Source organism: Loxodonta africana, chromosome 6 (assembly GCF_030014295.1).
Source record: "Loxodonta africana isolate mLoxAfr1 chromosome 6, mLoxAfr1.hap2, whole genome shotgun sequence".
Taxonomy (NCBI): Eukaryota; Metazoa; Chordata; class Mammalia; order Proboscidea; family Elephantidae; genus Loxodonta; species Loxodonta africana.
Window position 1 is genome coordinate 9,072,801 of NC_087347.1, and position 21,605 is coordinate 9,094,405.

General features: G+C 44.6%; 2 protein-coding genes across 2 annotated transcripts; both read right to left on the bottom strand.

Annotated features, from left to right (window-relative positions):
* Window positions 1-1,210: 1,210 nt before the first annotated feature.
* On the bottom strand, window positions 1,211-7,268 carry LOC135231508 (UDP-glucuronosyltransferase 1-6-like). Its single transcript, XM_064286515.1, has one exon. The coding sequence runs from the start codon at window positions 3,409-3,411 to the stop codon at window positions 2,527-2,529; it is 885 nt and encodes a 294-aa protein (XP_064142585.1). The 5' UTR covers window positions 3,412-7,268; the 3' UTR covers window positions 1,211-2,526.
* Window positions 7,269-9,502: 2,234 nt separating this feature from the next.
* Window positions 9,503-17,723, bottom strand: LOC135231507 (UDP-glucuronosyltransferase 1-6-like). The gene has a single exon (XM_064286514.1). It carries the CDS (start codon window positions 17,476-17,478, stop codon window positions 16,429-16,431), a length of 1,050 nt encoding a protein of 349 aa, XP_064142584.1. The 5' UTR covers window positions 17,479-17,723; the 3' UTR covers window positions 9,503-16,428.
* Window positions 17,724-21,605: the final 3,882 nt, after the last annotated feature.

Consider the following 21,605-nt stretch of genomic DNA (forward strand, 5'->3'; position numbering starts at 1 on the left):
TGTATCTTGAGTTAATCTCTTTTCAGATATAAAATAGAGAATCAAGCAGAAAGGAGAAGGACCTCCTACAACGAACAATGCAGAGCCAGGAGCAGAGCATGTCCTTTGGACACGGGGTACCTGCACTGACATGCTCCCAGACCAGGGGAAGATTGATGGCATGGATCTTGCCACAGAGCTAAGAGAGAGAGAAAGCCTTCCTCTGGAGCTGGTGCCCTGAATTTGAACTTCTATATTCCTAAACTTTGAAAGAATAAATTTCTCTTTGTTAAAGTCATCCACTGGTGTTATTTCTGTTATAGCAGCACTAGATACCTGAGACACTATGTAAGGCATAAACCTGTCAGAGAAGGAGATTTCAAATACTTTCCATTAGTAGAGAGTGATAGAAATGGGGTAAGCCACACTCTAACAAAGGCAGAAAACTTGCAAGATCCAGAAAAATAAGGGAGTCCTGTTGAGTTCCAGCTCTGAGTGGTTTCATTGAAACATTGCTCAAAGGGGAAATAGAGAGTTAAGTTCCTACAAGCCTCTGGTCACACATTTTCGTCAACTGATCGATGCACAACCTTGTTTTAGTGTGTTTCTGTTTAAAGACACCTTACTTAATAGATTTCATTTGTTCATTACCATTGAACTCATGGCCAATAGCACTATAATTCATGCCTGGATGAAGCTTACCCAGTAGCACATCAGCACTAAAATTGGGGCCATTTTAAAAAGTGAAATTGCCAACAAAGAGCACAAACATGCAAAACACATGGCACTGAATAGACAGCCAAAAGGACAATTGTTTACAAGAGGAGAGATGGAAAAAAAAAGGGGAGGGGGACAGCATCACCTTGTTTGTCCTTGGCTGGGATTGTGCACACCAGGTGATTCAAAGTTTTCACCCATCTGGGCACATCTGCGAATGACCACAAGGGTGGCAAGAAAATTGACTTGGGGGTTATGATTATATTTTAGTGAGTAGGTAAATTTCCAGATATGAAATCTGTGAATAATGAAGATCAACTGTATATATAGACACAGATACAGAGCAGATACTACCTGTTGCCGTCGAGTCCATTCCAATTCATAGCGACCCTATCAGACAGAGTAGAACTGCACCATAGAGTTTCCTAGGAGCATCTGGTGGAATCGAACTGCTGACCTTTTGGTTAGCAGGCGTGTAGCTCGTAACCACTATGCCACCAGGGTTTCCAGTAGATATAGATATAGGTGGATACATATCTCATAAGCGCCGAAGATGATTTCTATCTCTTAATTAACAAGATATAATAGGGATTCTACTCTCACAGAGACACTCATTACCGAGCAGGGCTTTTTTGTTTTGTTTTCAAAAATAAGATGAATGGTACCAAGGTACCAGAAATGATGCTTTTTTCCTTCTTATGCAAAATGTTTCTTATAACACTTCTGCTTTTTAACTTCTTTAATTGAATTTTCCTGACAAACCCAAAACCAAACCTATTCTCATTGAGTCAATTCCATCTCAGAGCTTACACACAGGACAGAGTAGAACTATCCCATAGAGTTTCCAAGACTACAGAGCAACAGGTGGGTTCGAACTGCCAACCTTTCACTTAGCAGTCAAGTGCCTAACCACTGCAAGACCAGGGCTCCTTCCTTTCCTGACATAGGATACTTCTATTTCACACCCCTTGCTTCTTGGAACCAGTCCAATTCTGCTCATTATCTCTGCCCCTCTCTTTATAGAGTAGTTCCAGCCAATTGTCCAGCTTGTTAACAAACAAATTAAACTCAAATTAGCAGGTGTTAAAGAAGATTGCTCACGGTGTTTGGAGCCTATTTGAGGCTTTTTCAGTGGTAAAAAATGTATCAAAAAAGAGAATTCTGGCATTAAACACAGGGAGTGATCTGAAGCCTTCCATAATTGTAAATATTCAAATACACACACAGATTTTCATCTTCCAAAGTTATTCTGGGAACTCTAGGTCAGGGGTCAGCAAACTTTTTCTCTGAAGAGCCAAATAATAACTATGCAGGTGTTGCAGACCACATAGTCTCTGTCATATATTGTTTGTGGTTGTTGTTTAACATCCTTTTAAAAATGTAAAAACCATTCTTAGCTCTGGGTCATTCAAACCAGGCCTCTGGCCAGATTTGGCCCACAGGCTGTAGTTTGTTGATTCCTGGCTTAGGCCCAGGGAAAATCCATGGGACAGAGTTGCAAGAATGGGTTTTAACTTGCTCTGTCCTCCCAGCTCTTGGCCCCTTGGGCAAATCTTCTCCTCTATCTCTTCAGCAGGACGAAAGGCTCATTCTGTGACTCTGAGTCTCTTCCCAGATAACCAAACACCAGTCCTGTCTTCATTCAAATCCTCTGCATCACCTCATCCATAGATATCATACCACTCCCCACCTCGAGCCCCTTTCCCCTTTGTTGAAAGGAAGGCCGCCATTTCTTCAGGCAGCCCCCCAAATGGGCTGGAGAGCTGACTGAGTAAGGGGAAACAGAGCACATATGAATGATTCCTTTCTACTTTCTAAGAAACAGGGTAATCAAAAATAGGAAAAACCACCAACCTGAGCTAGGCGTCCCCTCTTCTTGCAGTTGGTCCCTCCAATGAAGACCATGTTGGGCATGACTGGCCTGGGGTACTCAAATACAAAGTCATATCTTAACAGACATATGGAGACATTCTGATATAATGTGACTAAGTCCACATCTCTCTTGAGGAGATTTGAGGCAAGGTCTTGGTACCTCAAAGACAGGAGGTAAAATAGAGGGGTCTCCAACAAATTAACGAGGAAGTTGGCCACCCTTTGGCAGAAAGTCATCTTATTGGAAAACTGAGTATAGTACCTGGGAATGTAGGACACGGGGTTTGGGCTTCCACTGATCGCGTACTCCAGGACATAAGGGAAGCCCCGGAAGAGGTACACAGAGGGCAGGCCCAGGTACTCAGCCAGGATCACGGCACAGATCAAGGCCGGGTCTGTGAAAAGGGCATCGAACTTACTCTCCCTGAGGAATTGCAGGGTTTCCGAGTTCTTCAGGAGGCTCTGGCAGTTGGTGAAGTACATGTCACCAATAATCTTTATATTTCTATACTCTGCCTGAGGAGCACTCAGGAAAGATCTCTCAATAAAGTGGCTGTTACCAAAAGAGTAGAAACGGTCCTTCAGCTCTTCCTGGGGGTACGGCACTGGATAGAGTTTTCTCGTGTAGTATTTGGATTCCCTCAGAAGCAAATTCACTTCTGGCACCAACACCACAATGTCGTGTCCCCTCTCGCTGAGAAGCTCAACTATCTCCTTCATACTAAGCCAGTGGCTTCCATCCTGAGGAACAACCAGCAGCTTCTCGCCTCCAATCACACCCCAAAGTGCTAACAAGAAAGCCCCAGCAGAAGCCCTCTGAAATGCTTGCAGAAGGAAGGCCATGTTGGAAAGGATTAAAGTAAAATATTAATCGTGCAGAAGAATCATTTACACCGACTAAGTCACAGGCTTCCTAGCAATCTCCCTGAACTACCTCTCCCTTGCTCTGAATTTTGCCCTTTGATATGAAAGAAATCAAAACTCGTATTTAACTCTTTCTAAGCACACAGCTAACTTGGACCAGTGAGGTCCCTTATCAGCTTGTGCCTGAGCTTCAGGGTTTCTTTCTCTTTGTCCCCACCTATCTGCATCTCCCTCTTCAAAGACGCAGGGTGACAGTTTGACAAAATGCTGGGAAGGCTTCCGGAGGCCTAATGCTGAGCTACATCTGAGCTCCCCAGTTTCCACCTCATCAGTCATGTCCACATGTGAACAGCTATCAGTGTGTATCAACTTTCTTACCAACATTTCTCAGAGTGGAAAGAAAGAGTCAACTTAATCGATTCAAGACTATGCAGTGGAATCGCCCACCTCAAGTTCTCGGATCAGAGCGACAGCGGGATTGAAAGCTGGGCCGAGGGAGGAGGAGTGGATGAAGGAGTCAGATAGAACTTCCAACCCTCACTCGTCTTGAGTAGGGCATTGCTGTTGGTAGGATTTTTGTTATCTGCAACCAAATCTATTCCTCACAGAAATACCCTCTGTTGTTGTTAGTTGCTGTCGACTCGATTTCAACTCACAGAGATCCCATGTGTTACAGAGTAGAACTGAGCTCCATAGGGTTTTCTTGGCTTTAATCTTTACGGAAGTAGTCCTTGAGTGGTGCAAATGATTAAGTGTTCAACTCCTAGCCAGATGATAGGAAGTTTCGACCCACCCAGAGATGCCTGAGAAGGAAGGCCTAGTGATGCGCTACTTACTGAAGGGCCGCAGCCTGGAAACCCTGTGCAGCACCTCTACTCTGCCCATGCGGGGACACCACGGGTGAGGATTGACTCAATAGGAACTAACAACCCAAATTGTTATGAAAGCAGATAACCTGGCCCTTTCTTCAGTGGCATCACTGAATGGGTTTGAACCACCCATCTTTTTTTTTTTTTTTTTTTGCTTTAAGTTTACAAATCAAGTCAGTCTCTCACACAAAGGCTTATATACACCTTGCTATATACTCACAATTGCTCTCCCCCTAATGAGACAACCCGCTCCCTCCCTCCACTCTCTCTTTTCCTGTCCATTTCACCAGCTTCTACCCTCCTCTACCCTCTCATCTCCGCTCCTGGCAGGAGATGCCAACATAGTCTCAAGTGTCCACATGATCCAAGAAGCTGACTCCTCACCACCATCCCTCTCCAACCCATTGTCTAGTCCAATCTCTGTCTGAAGAATTGGCTTTGGGAATGGTTCCTGTCCAGGGCCGACAGAAGGTCTGGGGGCCATGACCAACAGGGTCCTTCTAGTCTCAGTCAGACCACTAAGTCTGTTCTTTTTATGAGAATTTGGGGTCTGCATCCCACTGCTCTCCTGCTCTCTCAGGGCTTCTCTTTTGCGTTCCCTGTCAGGGCAGTCATCGGTTGTAGCTGCGCAGCATCTAACTCTTCTGGTCTGTGGCTGATGTAGTCTCTGGTTTATGTGGCCCTTTCTGTCTCTTGGGCTCTTAAATTACCTTGTGTCCTTGGTGTTCTTCATTCTCTTTTGATCCAGATGGGTTGAGACCAATTGATGCATGTTAGATGGCCTCTTGCTAGCGTTTAAGACCCCAGATGCCTTTCTCCAAGGTGGGATGCAGAATGTTTTCTTAATAGATTTTATTATGCCAATTGACTTAGATGTCCTCTGAAACCATGGTCCCCAAACCTGTGCCCCTGCTACGCTGGCCTTCGAAGCTTTCAGTTTATTCCAGAAACTTCTTTGCTTTTTGTTTAGTCCAATTGTGCTGACCTTGCCTGTATTGTGTTTTGTCTTTCTCGTCACCTAAAGTAGTTCTTATCTACTATCTAGTTAGTGAATACCCCTCTCCCACGCTCCCTCCACCCCCCTCTCGTAACCATGAAAGAATATTTTCTTCTCTGTTTAAACTATTTCTTGAGTTCTTATAATAGTGGTCTTATACAATATTTGTTCTTTGCAACTGACTAATTTCACTCAGCATAATGCCTTCCAGATTCCTCCAAGTTATGAAATGTTTCACAGATTCATCACCACTCTTTATCGATGCGTAGTATTCCATTGTGTGAATATACCATAATTTATTTATCCACTCAGCTGTTGTTGGGCGCCATGGTTGCTTCCATCTTTTTGCTATTGTAAACAGTGTTGCAGTCACCGTGGGTGTGCATATATCTGTTCATGTAAAGGCTCTTATTTCTCTAGGATATATTCCAAGGAGTGGGATTGCTGGATCCTATGGTAGTTCTATTTCTAGCTTTTTAAGGAAGCGGCAAATCGATTTCCCAAGTGGTTGTACCATTTTACATTCCCTCCAGCAGTGTATAAGTTGAACCAGCAATCTTTAGGTTAGCAGTCTAGCACAAATCATTTGTGCCACCAGGAGCCTGTGTAGGCTCTAAGACCAGTTCTGCTTTCAGAGCAGTTAAAAGGCTAAGTTCTGGAGTCAGACTGCCCCTTCCTAGCTGTGTGTCTGAAATTTCTCAGCTCTAAAGTTGGGTTGTATCCATAGCTAGCCCCAAGGTTGTCGTGAGAATTAGCTGAATTAATCCCCAAGAGTCCTTCAGAGGTGTACTGTCTGGCTGTGGCCAGATGGACCAATTTCTAGATGGTATGAACTGGTGGTCCCTTTGGCAGCCAAAATATAGTTCCTAAAAACATGCTCAATGAGCCAGCCCTACCCTGGGAAAGCCAGAGTGAGAGAGAGACACAGAGAAAAGCTGGTGGGGGGGGGGGTTAGGAAGAAAGGAAAGGGAAGATGGAGAGGGAGACATGAAAAAGAAAGAGAGTGAGACGGAGAGCTGAAAGAGAAAGAGACTGAGTGAGAGAGATGGAAGGAGAGAGAGAAAGGAAGAATAAACGGAAACAGAAGTTGTTTTTAGGTGCCTTTGAGTCAGTTCTGACTCACAGTAACCCTGTGTACAACAGAACAGAACACTGCCCAGTCCTGCATCATCCTCAAAATCATTGTTATGCTTGAGCCAACTGTCGCAACCACTGTCTCAATCTATCTTTTTGAGGATCTTCCTCTTTTTCATTGACCCTCTACTGTACCAACGTGATGTCCTTCTTCAGGGACTGGTCCCTCCTGACAACATGCTCAAAATATGGGAGACATAGTCTTGCCATCTTTGATTCTAATAAGCATTCTGACTGTACTTCTTCCAAGTTAGGTTTGTTCATTCTTCTGGAAGTCCATGCTATATTCAGTATTCTTCACCAATGCCATAATTCAAAGGCATCAATTCTCCCTTGGTCTTCCTTATTCATTGTCTAGCTTTCACATGCATATGAGGCTGATTGAAAACACCATGGCTTGGGTCAGGCACACCTTAGTCCTTAAAGTGACATCTTTGATTTTTAAAACTTTAAAGAGGTCTTTTGCAGCAGGTTTGCCCAGTGCAATGTGTCATTTGATTTCTTGACTGCTGCTTGCATGGGCTGTGATTGTGGATCCAAGTAAAAGAAAATCCTGAAGAACTGGCAGCTAGAATGTGAAAGGTGGAAACAAAGGGAAGAGAGGAGGAGGGTGAAAAAATTAAAAGAGGGGAGAAAGTGTAGAAATTACAAATGGTGGGAAAGTTGCAAGGTGAAAGACAAGGAGGGTGGCGACCTGTGTCCTATCTGCTCATCTCGTGGCTGAGGGTGGCCCAAGAGGGTGTTGACTGTGGAAAGTAGGCTAAGTGAAAGGTGGTTCCTTCAATTCTGGAATGGACTTGCGCAGAGCAAGTCACGCACAACCACACAGCCACACAGCCGAGTTGGCACTAGAGGGCCTGTCGTAACTCACCACCTTGGAGAAGGAAGCATGCTTCCTGGGTGGGAAGAAGAAGAAGCTTGAGGAACAGGGCTCAAGGGGCTACCTGGCACACAGGACTGGCCCCAGGGAGGCAGCCAGGATGCAAATGCATTTTTCAGGGTGTGGGAAGACTGCTCAGGGTCAGCTGGCTGCAGGCTTTCAGGGCTCCCTCCTGAGGAGGGGCGCCTGCACGGTGTCCTGGTCACAGTGATCAGAGTCAGCACATGGCAGCATCCAGTCTGTGTCTAGACATCAGGAGGACCCCAAACCTGTTGCCCTCAAGAGGACGCCTACTAATGGCAATGCTATCGGACAGAATACAACCGCCCAATAGGGTTTCCAAGGCTGTAATCTTTACAGAAGCTCACTGCCACATCTTTCTCCCATGGTTCAAACCATTGACCTTTTGTTAGCAGCTGAGCACTTAACCACTGCATCACCAGGACTCCTTGCCTGCCATATGGGCCAACTCAAAAATTGTTAGCTGTGCTGGTGTTTTTCATTGTCATTGTTATGGACTGAATTCTGCTCCCCAAAAAAGAGAAGTTGAAGTCCTAAACTCTGTATCCGTGAGCGTGACCTGGTTTGGAGGGATCACTGGAGATGTTATCAGTTAAGTTAACATGAGGTCATACTGGAGTACGGTGGGTACTCATCCAATATGGCTGGTGCCCTTATGAAAGAGGAGAAGGGACACAGACACACATACACAAAGAGGGAAAACAGCCATGAGATGATGAATACAGAGACTGGAGTGATCCACAAGCCAAGAAATGCCAAGAATCATCAGCTGTTACCAGACTGAGAAAGAGGCATGAAACACATTCTTCCTCAGAGCCTCAAAAGGAATCAACATGGCTGAAACCCTAATTTCTGACTTCTAGCCTGTAGAACTAGTAATAATAAATTTCTGTTCTTGGGTTCTCTGGGTGGTGCAAATGGTTAGGTGTTCAACTATTAGTTGAAAAGTTGGCAGTTTGAGCTTACCAGACACACCTGGGAAGACAGGCCTCGTGATCTGATTCCGAAAGGTCACAGCCTTGAAAACCCTGTGGAGCAGTTCTACTCTGCACATGCAGAGTTGCCATAACAGCAATTAACAAGTTCATATTCTATCCATGTACAAGATCTGGGCTTGGACAGAGACCTACATCTGGGAGGCATCTTCGAGGAAAGGCACACTCGGAAGGAAGCTGCCCCTCCCAGAACATGAATAGCTCTGGGACTCGTTACACTTCTAACCACAAGGCATTAGTCAAACATGAGAATGGTGAACAAACACCTTTAAAAAGGCCTGCTTAGTGCCTTGCTTTTTCTCCTCCATTCTATGCCTCAGTCAAGTTCTCAAATGTCACAGGGCAGACAGGTGGAGCAGACAGAACAGGTGGGCAGATGCAGATGGGGCAGGAACAGCGACAGTTGGTTAGAGCAGGAAAGTCAAAGAGGTAGGGCAGTGGGAAGGGAGGACATCAGCATTTTTGATACTCCCAAAGTTAATATTTGTCCTTTTGTCTAGGAATTTGTGCCTAAAAGAGAAGCATGCATGAAGTTGAGGAAGTCCTGGTGGTGCAATGGTTAAATGTTTGGCTGCTACCCAAAAGGTCAGCGGTTCAAATCCACAGCCGCTCATTGGGAGAAATATTTGACAGTGTGCTTCTGAAAAGATCACAGCCTTGTAAATCCTAGGGAGGAGTTTATTTTGTCCTATAAGGTCACTATGGGTCAAAATTGACTTAAAAGCAATGGGTCTTTGGACATGAAATGGCGGAGACCCTCATGGGCAGGCAGGAGCCTTGGGTTTGGTTCTGGTGTTTCCACTGTGCATTTTTTCAGGAACACAAGAAGATGTGCTTCCACCCTTCCTGCCCTGGCCCAGGTCCCTCCTCTGCAGCTCTCTCTGCACAGAGGGGAGCCTGTGACTAGGGGGCCTGGATATGGCTGCCTGGGAATAAACAGGACCAGGTGTGACTGATTTTCAGAAGTGGGAAAAGGACAGGAGGAAGGAAGATCAGCAAAAGATTAAAAGGTTTGCTCATTGAAGGACACTATCAGAGACTGGAAAGACAACCCACATAATGGAAAAAATATATATATCATATGCCTGATAAAGGACTTGTATCTAGAATATATAAAGGACTTCCACAACTTAACAAAGAAAAGACCAACAATCCAACAAAAAAAAAAGGGGGGGGGGACTTGACTAGGTATTTCTCCAAAGAAGATATATAAATGGCCGACAAGCATGTGAAAAGATGCTCAAGCACATTAGTCATTAGAAATGCAAATCAAAACCACAATGAGATACCACTTCACACCCACTAGGACCCTTATAATAATAATTTTTTAAAGTGGAAAATAACAAATGTTGCAAGCAAGGATATGGAGAAATTGGAACCTTCAGAAACTGGATGTGATAAAAAAGGATGTAGTGTTATGTGAAAGTCTGACAGCTCCTCAAAAAGCTAAGCATTGAAATACCATATTACCTAGCAATTCCATGTCTGGTTATATACGCAAGAATTGAAAATAAGTGTTCAAACAAGAACTTGTACACAAATGCTCATAGCAACTATATCCACAAGCCAAAAGGTAAAACACTTCAAATACCCACCAGGAGATGACTAACCAAAAAAAAAAAAAATCCTTTGCCTTTGAGTAGACTTTGACTCATAGTGACCGTACAGGACAGAGAACTGCCCCGTAGAGCTTCCAAGGAGTGGTTGGTGTATTCAAACTGCCGACCTTTTGGTTAGCATCCAAACTCCTAACCACTGCGCACTTGGGCTCCAAGAGATGAATGGATAAACTAAATGGTCTATGCATACAATGGAATATTACTTGGCAGTAAAAGGGAATGAAGTTATGATACATGCTACAACATAGATAAACCTTGAAAACAGTATGCTAACTAAAAGAAAAAAAAAAATCAGATGCACTCCAGTTGACTCTGACTCATGGCAGCCCTGTGTGTGTGTCAGAGTAGAAGTGAAAGACACCAAACATAAAAGGCCACATATTGCATGATTCCATTTATATGAAATATAGAATGGGCAAATCCATGGAGACAGAAAGCACATTAGTGTTTGTCAGGGGAGGGAGAAAGGGAGTGGGGAGTGACTGCCTAAAGGGCATAAGGTTTCCGCTTTGGGGTGAGAAAAATGTCCTACAAGTAAATAAAGGTGATAGTTGCACAAAAATGTGAATGTACTGAATGCCACTGAATTGTTCACTTTATAACAGTTAAATGGTGAATTTTGTATGTGTTTTACCACAATAAAAAAAATGGTGCAGCCACTTTGGAAAACAACCTGGCCGTTCCTCAAATGATTAAACATATAGTTACCATACAGCCCGGTAACTCCACTCCTAGATACATACCCAAGAAAAGTGAAAACGTAAGTCCACACAAAAAAACTTATACACAAATGTTCAGACCAGCATTATTCATAATAGCTCAAAAGTGAAAACAAGCCAAATGTCCATCAACTGATGAGTAGATAAATAAAATGTTGCACTATCAACAGAATGAACTATTATTCAGTAAGAGGAAAAGGGGCTTTGCATGGTTGAACATGGCTGCCCTTATGCTTTCTGTTAGTTCACTGCTGTTTTCCAAGCCCCTGTTACGTGGCCAGGCTAAGGCAGACTTGTATAACTCCCTGGCTTATAGCTACTTTTCTCCTTGACCACTATAAAGCCTCCACCCCAGGAAACCTTACCACACCCCATCCCCATTGCTGGTTGTGGAGCTACACTCTGGTCCTTTGGCTGCCAGGGATTGCATCGTGTAAGTCGTCCTAATAAAAGTCCTTTCAGCCACACTACAGTTGCCCACCTATTTCTTCAATCCCTCAACACTCTCCATTTTGGAGGCAAACTTCAAGTTGCTGGTCCAAGCGAACCAGGAGACTGAAGAAATGGCGAGTGGGGGTGGGGCATCCATGGAGGAAATTCCGGGCTGCCCAGTGACCTCCATGTGGGGAGAATTTGCCAATATGCTTTATGCATGCTGTGTGCCTCATTAGTATGGGGACACCTCCAAAACACCAAGTGGGAGAGCATGGCTCTGGAAAGATGCATGACTTCATAAGTGTAGAAAGGAGGCTAGATAAGTAGTGGTGGCTATGAGATAGCCACTTCTCTGTGCAGTTCGGCTGGCCACAGACACCCAGCTAGGTGCTGAAGAACCCATAAGAGCCCTGCAGGAAGAACCGCAGCTACAAAAAGGTGTACAGCAGTCCTGGCTGGCAATGACACCATCTACAACAGAACAAAACACTGCCCAGACCTGCACCATCTTCACAATCGTTATTATGCTTGAGCCCATCTTTGCAGCCACTATGTTAATCCATCTTGTCAAGGGTCTTCCTCTTTTTTGCTAACCCTCTACTTTAACAAGAATGATGTCCTCCTCCAGGGACTGGTCCCTCCTGATAACACGTCCAAATTTTGTGAGAGGTAGTCTTGCCATGATTGCTCCTAAGAGACATTCTGCTTGTACACTTTCCAAGACAGGTTTGTTCATTCTTTCAGCAGTCCATAGTATATTCAACATTCTTCTCCAACACCACAATTCAAAGGTGTCAATTTTTCATACATGCTGTGTTAGATCTGGCCAAGGCTTTCTTTACTATTCCTGTAGCCCAGCCCACACAGGACCGGTTTGCCTTCACCTGGGAGGGGCAGAAATGGACATTTCAAGTGCCCCCCCCCTCCCCCAAGGATATCTACACAGTTCCACTACTTGCCATGGTTTGGCTGTTAGAGATCTGACTCTTTTCCCCTTCCCCGCTGCTGCCCATTGATTTCATTACATTGATGACATCATGTTAACTGCTGAAGATTTTTCTCCGTTACAAAAGAACCAAGATTCTCCTGTCTTTCCTTAAGTATCCCCCTCCATCTCCCTCAAAGTCCTCCTCTCCCATAGTGAGCTGGAATCTTGTGTTCTACTGCCAACTGTTAATATCTAATACCACTAACTGGTTGCAATATAAACACCCCAGCTGGAGGCCAGGAGCATAGCCCCCTCCTAACGGCACCTGATGGCTGTGTGGCCACTACTTGTGCCCCTGGTTACCGTAAGACTTGATAGGATGCTGCACTTTGGGGTCACCCTATACTGCAGAAACTGTCAAGAAAACTATACCAAAACCTCTGAATTACTGCAGAGTTAAGGCCAGGTGGGCCTTTTCCACCGGTATGATTACCTTTTGACTGTTTTTATTCCCCCATGGGGTCCTTAGAAGTAATGAGACAAATTGAAGCCTTAACTAATGTTACTAAAGATGTCCTGAATGACAGCAGAGACATTTGTGGCTATTGAGTGCCAAAATCACCTAAATAAGGAAAGTAGTCCTTCAGAACTGAATGGATCTGGACATTCTAACAGCCATTCAAGGTGGGATATGTGCCATAGTAAAGACTGAATGTTATACCTATATACCATAGTACCACCAGGACATAACTGATCTGTTAGGCTACAAGAAGAAACTGATAGAAGCCTTGGACACACCTGATGGCTAGTCTGCTTTGGTTGCCTGGTTTTCCTATTTCCCCTCTAGCTGGCACGATGTTTTGATGGGTCTTGTTCTTTTCCTGGGTATAGGGATTGTTTGTTGTGTTTATCTATACTGCTGGTGTGGTCTGTGCCTCCAGCTACAGCAAAACTGTCTGTCCCAACAGTGACACCTTCTCTTGGGGCCCTCAGGGACTTTGCGGGAGAGGGGGAATGCGTGAGATTTTATGAAATGGCCTTGAGGGTGGACTGAAGGGGAAAACAGGCTTTGGGAAGCCTAACATGGCTGCCCTCGTGCTTTCTGTTTGTTCACAGCGCTTTCTGTTTGTTCACAGCTCTTTCTGTTAGTTCACTGCTGTTTTCCAAGCCCGGTTTTGTTACCTTGCTGAGGCAGTCTTGTAACTCCATGGCTTGAAGCCACTTTTGTCCTTGACCACTATAAAACCTCCACCTTGCCTATTGCTGGGTGAGGAGATCTGCATGGTCCTTGGTCCAGGAAGGACCACCTTGTTTTTAAGAGTTCCTTGTAAAATTCTTATGTCACCACACTGGAATTGCCTGCCTCTTTCTTCAGTCTCTAGGCACCTTCCGATTTTGGAGACAAATTTCAAGTTTCTGGTCCATGCCTGGACATTCGGTAATAAAAAGTTATGCTACAAATGGATGAACCTTGAAAACATTATACTAAGCAAAAAAACGTAATCACATATCACATGATTCCATTCATATGGAATGTCCAGAATAGGCAAATTCATAAAGGCAGAAAGGAGATTAGTGGTTGTCAGGTGTTGGTAGAAGGTGGGAATAAGGAGTGACTGCTGATGGATATGGTATTTCTTTTTGGAGTGATTGAAAATGTTCTAAAATTGTTTGTGGTTGTGGTTGCACAACTCAGTGAATATACTAAAGACCATGGAATTGTAAACTCTAAATAGGTGAATTGTATGGTTTCATGGATTGAATTGCATTTCTGTGATGTTAATGAGATGGGCTTAGTGGCAGTTTTGTTAATGAGGCAGGAGTCATTTTAAGATTGAATGGTGTCTTCAGCCAATCTCTTGAGATACAGAAGAGAGAGGCAAACAGCGAGACAAAGTGACCTTATACCACCAAGAAAGCAACACCAGGAGCAGAGCACATTATTTGGACCTGGGGCTCCTGCATGGAGAAGCTCCTAGGCTAAGGGAAGACTGATGACAAAGACCTTCCTCCTGAGGCCTCAGAGAGAAAGCCTTCCCCTGGAGCTGACACCCTTAATTCAGACTTCTAGCCTACTAGACTGTGAGAGAATAAACTTGTCTTTGTTAAAGTCATCCACTTGTGATATTTCTCTTGTAGCAGCATTAGACGACTAAGACATATGGTAAGTGAATTACCTCAATAAAGCTGTTTTAAAAAAAAGTTTCTAGTTTTTTGGACACTTCTATTGAATGGAAACCCTGGTGGCATAGTGGTTTATTAAAAGCAAACCATACGGGGCAGTTCTGCTTTGTCCTACAGGGCCACTATAAGTCGATATCAACTCGATGGCATTTTTTTTTTTCCTGATTTCATACTGAATTCTTTTTTTTTTTTAAACCCTGATTCACCCTAGAATTTAGCCACTCTTTAGATAATTACTCATTAAGAGAAACGCTCCTGCCAAGATGTTGCACATGTTGGTAATCTCCAGATAATGGGTCATAAAGATAAGCACACGGTTTTCAGAGAGAAGCAGCACAGTGAAGGCATTGTAGACATTGGATTAAGTTGCATTTTTTTAAACTGCCTATTCAGAATGACTTGGCATTTTGGGGTTTTGTTCCCATGACTTGCCCAGAGTTCAACCTTCAGGTCAACCCATAAATGGTGGAATTTCAGCCTGGATGTGTGTTACTTGTAGAAAACCATCTAAGGAAACAACATGAGCTCAGAGGTGGGCACAGGACCCTTGCTGCCCCTACACCACCCACCTCGGACTTTGCTGGAGAGAAGACTCTAATGTTTACCTAAAATTTTTTTAGATCAGGATTTCTCAACTTCACCACTGTTAATTTTTTTCAAAGGAGAATTGTTTGTTGCTGTGATGGGTATGTCCTGTGCATTGTAGGATATTTGGCAGCATCCTTGGCCACTACCTACTAGTTGACAGTTGTTGTTAGGTGCTGTGAGCCAGTTCTGACTTGTAGTGACCCCATTCACAACAGAATGAAATAATGCCCAGGCCTGCATCATCCTCACAGTTGTTGCAATGCTTGAGCCCACTGTTACAGCCACTGTGTCAATCCATCTCATTGAGAGTCTTCCTCTCTTTTGCTGACTGTCTACTTTACCAAGCATGATGTCCTTCTCCAGGGACTCGTCCCTCCTGATAACATGTCCAAGTACGTCACAGTAGCAGCCCTCAACTGTGACACCGAAAATGCCTTCAGACATTGCCTCCTGGTGGGCAAAATCACCACCAGATGAGAATCACTGATCTAGATGATTCTGGAACATGAAATGAGGAAATGAGAACAGAAGGTCTAGCCCTGAGGAACTGGAATCTAGTTTTTTGAAAACGAAGAAGCCCTGGTGGTGCAGTGGTTAAGCACTCAGCAGCTAACCAAAAGGTTGGTGGTATGAACCTACCACCCATGTTGTGGGAGAAAGATGTGGCAGCCAGCTTCCATAAAGATTACCCACTGCATTTGTTTTGACTCCAACTTATAGTAACCCTGTAGGACAGAGTCGAACTGCCCTATAGGGTTTCCAAGGCTGTAAATCTTTACAGAAGCAGACTGCCACATCTTTCTCCTGTGGAGCCACTGGTGGATTCGAACTGCCAACCTCCTGGTTAGCAGCCAAGAACTTAACCACTGTGCCACCATGGCTCCTTCCTTTCCTGACATAGGAGGCTTGTATTTCATGCCCCTTGCTCCTTGGAACCAGTCCAATTCAGCTCATCATCTCTGCCCCTCTCTTTTCACAGTAGCTATAGCCAATTATCCAAACTGTTAACAGAGAAATTAGCAGATGTTGAAGAAGGGTGTAAAGGTGTTTGGGGCCTATTCGAGGTTTTTCTCTGGTGAAAGTGCATTATAAAAGATAATGCTGGCTTAAAAGATGAGGAGTTGTCTGAAGGCTTTCAGAACTGCAAATACTCAAATCCGCACACACATATTTTCATTTTCCAGAGTAACTCTGTGAACTCCAGGTCAGGGGTCAGCAAACTTTTTCTCTAAAGCGCCAAATAAAAACTACGCAGGCGTTGCAGACTGTATATGTCTCTGCCACATATTGTGTCTGATGTCCTTGCTGTTGAACAACCCTTTAAAAACGTAAAAATCACTCTCAGCTCTGGGTCATTCAATTCCAGGCCTCTGGCCAGATTTGGCCCACAGGCTATAGTTTTTTGACCCCTGGCTTAGGGCCCAGGTAAACTGCTAGGGACAGATTTTCGGGAATGGATTTTGACATGAACTGTCCTCCCAGCTCTGGTCCCCTTGGGCAATCTTTCTCCTCTGTCTCCTCTACAGGCTGTGTAGGCTCATTTTATGATTCTGAGTCTCTCCCCAGATAACCTAACACCAGTCCTGTCTTCATTCAAATCCTCTGCATCAGCTCAGCCTCAAATGTCTTACCGTCCCCTGTACTCCCCACCTGGATCCCCTTTTCCCTTTATTGGAAGGAAGACCACCATTTCTTCAGGCAGCCCTCCCAGGTGGGCTGGAGAGGCTGATTGAATAAGGAAAGACAGAGCACATATGAATGATTTCTGTCTACTTTCTAAGAAACAGGGCAAACAAAAATAGGTAAAACCACCAACCTGAGCTAGACGTTCCACCTTCTTGCAATTGGTCCCTCCAATGAAGACCATGTTGGGCATGACTGGCTTGGGGAAGTCAAACACGAAGTCATACCTTAACAGCCAAATGGAGCCCTTCTGATATAAACTGACTAAGTCCACATCTCTCTTGAGGAGATTTGAGGCAAGGTCTTGGTACTTTGAAAACAGAAGGTAAAGTAGAGGGGTCTCCAACAAATTAGCGAGGAAGTTGGCCACCCGTTGGCAGAAAGTCATCTGGTCTGAGAATTGAGTATAGTACCTGGGAATGTAGGACAAGGGGCTTGGGCTTCCATTGAACCTGTACTCCAGGGCACATGGGAAGCCCCGGAAGAGGTACACAGAGGGCAGACCCAGGTACTCAGCCAAGATCACACCACAGGGCAAGGCTGGGTCTGTGAAAAGGGCATCGAACTTACTCTCCTTGAGGAATTGCAGGGTCTCTGAGTTCTTCAGGAGGCTCTCACAGTTGGTGAAGAACTTGTTGATAACAATCATGTTATTTCTGTACTCTGTCTGAGGGTTCCTCAGGTAAGATCTCTCAGCAAAATGGCTGTTTCCAAAAGAGCGGAAACGGTCCTTCAGCTCTTCCTGGGGATACGGCACTGGATAGAGTTTTCTTGTGTAGTATTTGGATTCCCTCAGAAGCAAATTCACTTCTGGCACCAACACCACAATGTCGTGTCCCCTCTCGCTGAGAAGCTCAACTATCTCCTTCATACTAAGCCAGTGGCTTCCATCCTGAGGAACAACCAGCAACTTCTCGCCTCCAATCACACCCCAAAGTGCTAACAAGAAAGCCCCAGCAGAAGCCCTCTGAAATGCTTGCAGAAGGAAGGCCATGTTGGAAAGGATTAAAGTAAAATATTAATCATGAAGAATCATTTACAATGCCTAAATCACAGGCTTCCTAGCAATCTCACTGAACTACCTCTCCCTTGCTCTGAATTTTGCCCTTTGATTTGAAAGAAACCACAACCAATATTTAACTCTTTCTAAGCACACAGCTAACTTGGGGCAATGAGGTTCCTTATCAGCTTGTGCCTGAGCTTCTGGGTTTATTTCTCTCTTTGTCCCCACCTATTTACTTCTCCCTCTCCAAAGTGTCAGACTGGTAGTTTGAGGACAAGTTGGGAAGTCCTCTGGAGGCCTGCTGCTGCACTACATCCTGAGCTCCCCAGATTCCACCTCATCAGTGACATCCACAAGTCAACAGCTATCAGTGTGTATCAACTTTCTTACCAGCTTTTCTCATAGCAAAAAGGAAGAGTTACCTTAACAGATTCTACACTACAAAATGGAGTTGCCCACCTCAGGTTCCAGGGATCACGAAGATGGCAAGATTGAAAGCTGGGCCAGGAGATCAGGGGTAGATGGAAGGTGTCAGATAGAACTTCCCACCCACACTCGTCCTCTATAAGTCATTGCTGTTGGTAGGATTTCTGTTTCCTGCAGCCAGATCTAATCCTCACAGATCTACCCTCTGTTGTTGTTGGTCATTGCTGTCAAGTCATACCCAACTCATAGAGACCACACGTGTCACAGACTAGAACTGAGCTCCGTAGGCTTTTCTTGGCTTTAATCTTTACCAAAGCAGTCTCCGGGGGTGCAAACAGTTAAGTGTTCAACTGCTAACCAGAAGTTTGGCAGTTTCAACCCTCTTAGAGGTGCCTAGGAAGACAGGTCTGGTGATGTGCTTCTGCAAGGCCACAGCTTTGAAAACCCTATGGAGCAGTTCTACTCTGCTCATGTGGGGTAGGAATTGGAAGGCCCTCTGGTAGCCAAAAAGTAGTTTCTAAAAACAGGCTCTATGAGCCAACTCTGCCTTGTGAAAGAGAGGAGTGGGGAGGGAGAAGTGGGAGTGAGAGGGAAAGATGGAGAGGGAGAGATGAAAGAGAAAGACATGGAGTGGAGGAGAGATGAGAGTGAAAGAGAGAGAGAGAGATGGAGGGAGAGATGAACAGTAAGCAGGAACAGAAGAGGAAGGTGAGAAAATTTTGGGGAAGAAAGTGTAGGAATCACAAATGGTGGGAAAGTCACAGGGTGAAAGATAGGGAATGTGGGTGACCTGTATCCTTCCTGCTCATCTTGTGGCTGAAGGTGGCCCAAGAAGGTGGTGATTGTGGAAAGCAGGCTGTCTAAGTGAAAGGTGGTTCATACAGTTCTGGAACAGAGTTGCCCAGATCTACTCACGAACACCTGCACAGCCACACAGCCAAGCTGGCACGCAAGGGCCAGTCCTAACTTACCCCCTTGGAGCAGGATATGCTGCCTGGACAGAAAGGAGGAGAAGCATGAGAAATGGGGATTTTTAAATCCACCCCTGCACAGGCTGGCCCCGGGAATGCAGCCAGGATGCATATATATTGTGCAGGGCATGGGCAGGGCATGGAAGGCTGCTCAGTGCCAGCTGGCTGCGGGCCTCCAAGGCTGCTTCCTGGGGAGGGGTGCCTGCAGGGTGTCCTGCTCCCAGTGATCAGGGCCAGCAGGTGGCAACATCCTTGTCCGGGTCTAGACAGGAGAAAGACCCCAAACCCATTGACTTTGGGTGGATTCCAACTTCTAGCAACCCTACAAGACAGAGTAGAACTGCCCTGTAGGGTTTCCAAAGAGCAGTTCTTAGATTCAAACTTCCAGCCTTTTAGTTAGCAGCTGAGCTCTTAGCCACTGTACCACCAGGACTCCAGTGACCCCAGAGGACAGAGTAATACAGCCCCATAAGTTTTCCAAGGCTATAATCTTTTCAGAAGCAGACTGCCACATCTTTCCTCAGCTGGGCGGCTGGTGGATTGGAACTGCCGAACTTTTGGTTAGCAGCTGAGCACTTAATCACTGTGCCATCAGGACTCCGTTCAGCAAGACCCCAGGACGGAACAAAGGAAGCACAGTGCAGGTCCCTGAAGCTGGCAGGAGCGAGGTAGGACTTTGAGAACAGGACGTGGAGGGAGGGCAGCTTCAGCCATGTGTGGAGAAAGGAGAAAGAAAAAGCAATAGACCACAGGTTCTTCAGGCCAGTCCCCCCTGTGTGAGGGTGTCTCCCTAAAATGGAGTTTCATAAGGACTCGAGGAAACCTAGCAGGCCAGGGACCTTAGTGTTTGTTGCAGGAGCTGCCCTAGAGTAACAAAACATCAAAGATAGTGGGGGTTACTAATTGAGAACAAAATTTTCCCCGTTCTCAACTTATTTTGATCTCCTTAGGCCCTGTTGAAGACATGCATCCATTTTTTACTTAGTTTAGATACCCCAGCAACCTTTTAGGAAGAGATCTTTTATCTAAAAGGAAATGTCAAATAAAAGTTTCAGAAACAGAATTGCTATTAGACTTGCCTGAAACCAACCAATCAATTGATTGTATGGTACAATAGAAAAGAGGTCTTCTGTTATTTGCAAGCACTTAGCTTGCAATCACAAGAGTCACTCCATTATTTTACCCAGTTCTGCAGATTGCCTGTCTTCTGTACCTAAAAGCATATGGGCCACCATGTTGACATATGTTGGTCAGGTCCTATCGGCTGAACAAATTAATGTTCAAATAGACACCTCTATACCTTTACCTAAAGTATCACAAAAATATCACAGTACCCTTTAAAAAGAAAAGCTGGAGGAGGGCTTAACCCAATCATTCAAGACTTTCTAACTAAAGCTTTCTAATTTAATAATTTCTTGGCACTAGTCTCTGCAATACTTCAGTTTTCCCTGTTAAGAAACCTGATAATCAGGGCTGGAGACTCGTACAGGACCTATGTGCCATTAACTGTATAGTAATTCCTAGATTCTGCATAGTCCCCAATCCGCACTTGCTTCTTTGCAATGTACCCCCTGAAGCAACACACTTCACAGTGGTCGACCTTCGAAGTGCTTTTTTTTCAGCATCCTAGTTCATGCAGACAGCTAATACTTATTTGCTTTCACTTGAGAGGACAAATTATTCACGTGGACTGTAATGCCCCAGGGTTCACCAAGTCTCCCACCTAATTGTCTCAGATTTTACAAGTTGATATACAGCCTTTAGGTTCCAGATTCTTACAATATGTGGATGACTTATGGTCTGTTCCAACCCTCAACAGGCATGTCTCACAGATAATATTCTGTTGTTACAACATTTGGCCACAGGAGGGCACACAGCCACCAAAGAAAAAATCGAAATTAGCCCAACATTTGATTAAATACTTGGGACATGTTCAATCAGCAAAAGAAATCACTATAGAGCCCAAAAGAAAAGAACTTATCATGTCTCCACTACAAGAAAAACAACTGAGAGGATTTTTAGGATTCTGCAATTACTGCAGAGCTAGGATACCTAATTTTTCTTTGTTAGCTCAAACCCTTTACTAATTTTTAAAGGTTCTGGACCTGACGCAACTTTCTGAAGATGGCCAGAAAGCATAACCGAACAAACACCAAACCAAAACAAACCAGTTGCTGTTGAGTCATTTCCAACTCAGTGACCTTGTAGGACACAGCAGAACTGCCCCATAGAGTTTACCAGAGCAGCGTGTAGATTCAAACTGCCAACGGATTGGTTAGCACCCGAGCTCTTAACCACTGCACCACCAGGGCTTTAATTACTACCTCTGCTCTAAGGCTTCCTAATTATAATTTATACTTTCTACTTTTTGTCCAGAAACTTCTGGGAATGCTTTAGAAGTCCTCACTCAAAAACACAGAAGACCACAGAGGCTCACGGTTATTAGGGCATTCAATTAGACCCTGTTTCTAGGGGCTACCTACCTTGCTTCAGAGTGGTTGCTGCAACTGCTAGGCTACTTGAGACCATAGCAGATATAGTTCTAGTAAGTTGTCTTGACACTTATGTCCCTTATGTGGTGTCAGCCATTTTAAATTCAACATTAACTCCACATCTCTCAGCTAATAAGCTGACTTCTTGTGATGTGCTCCTTTTAGCAGCTTGTAATATTCTGGTACATACTGTAGCCTCTCTGAATCTGGCTACATCGTTGCCTCTACC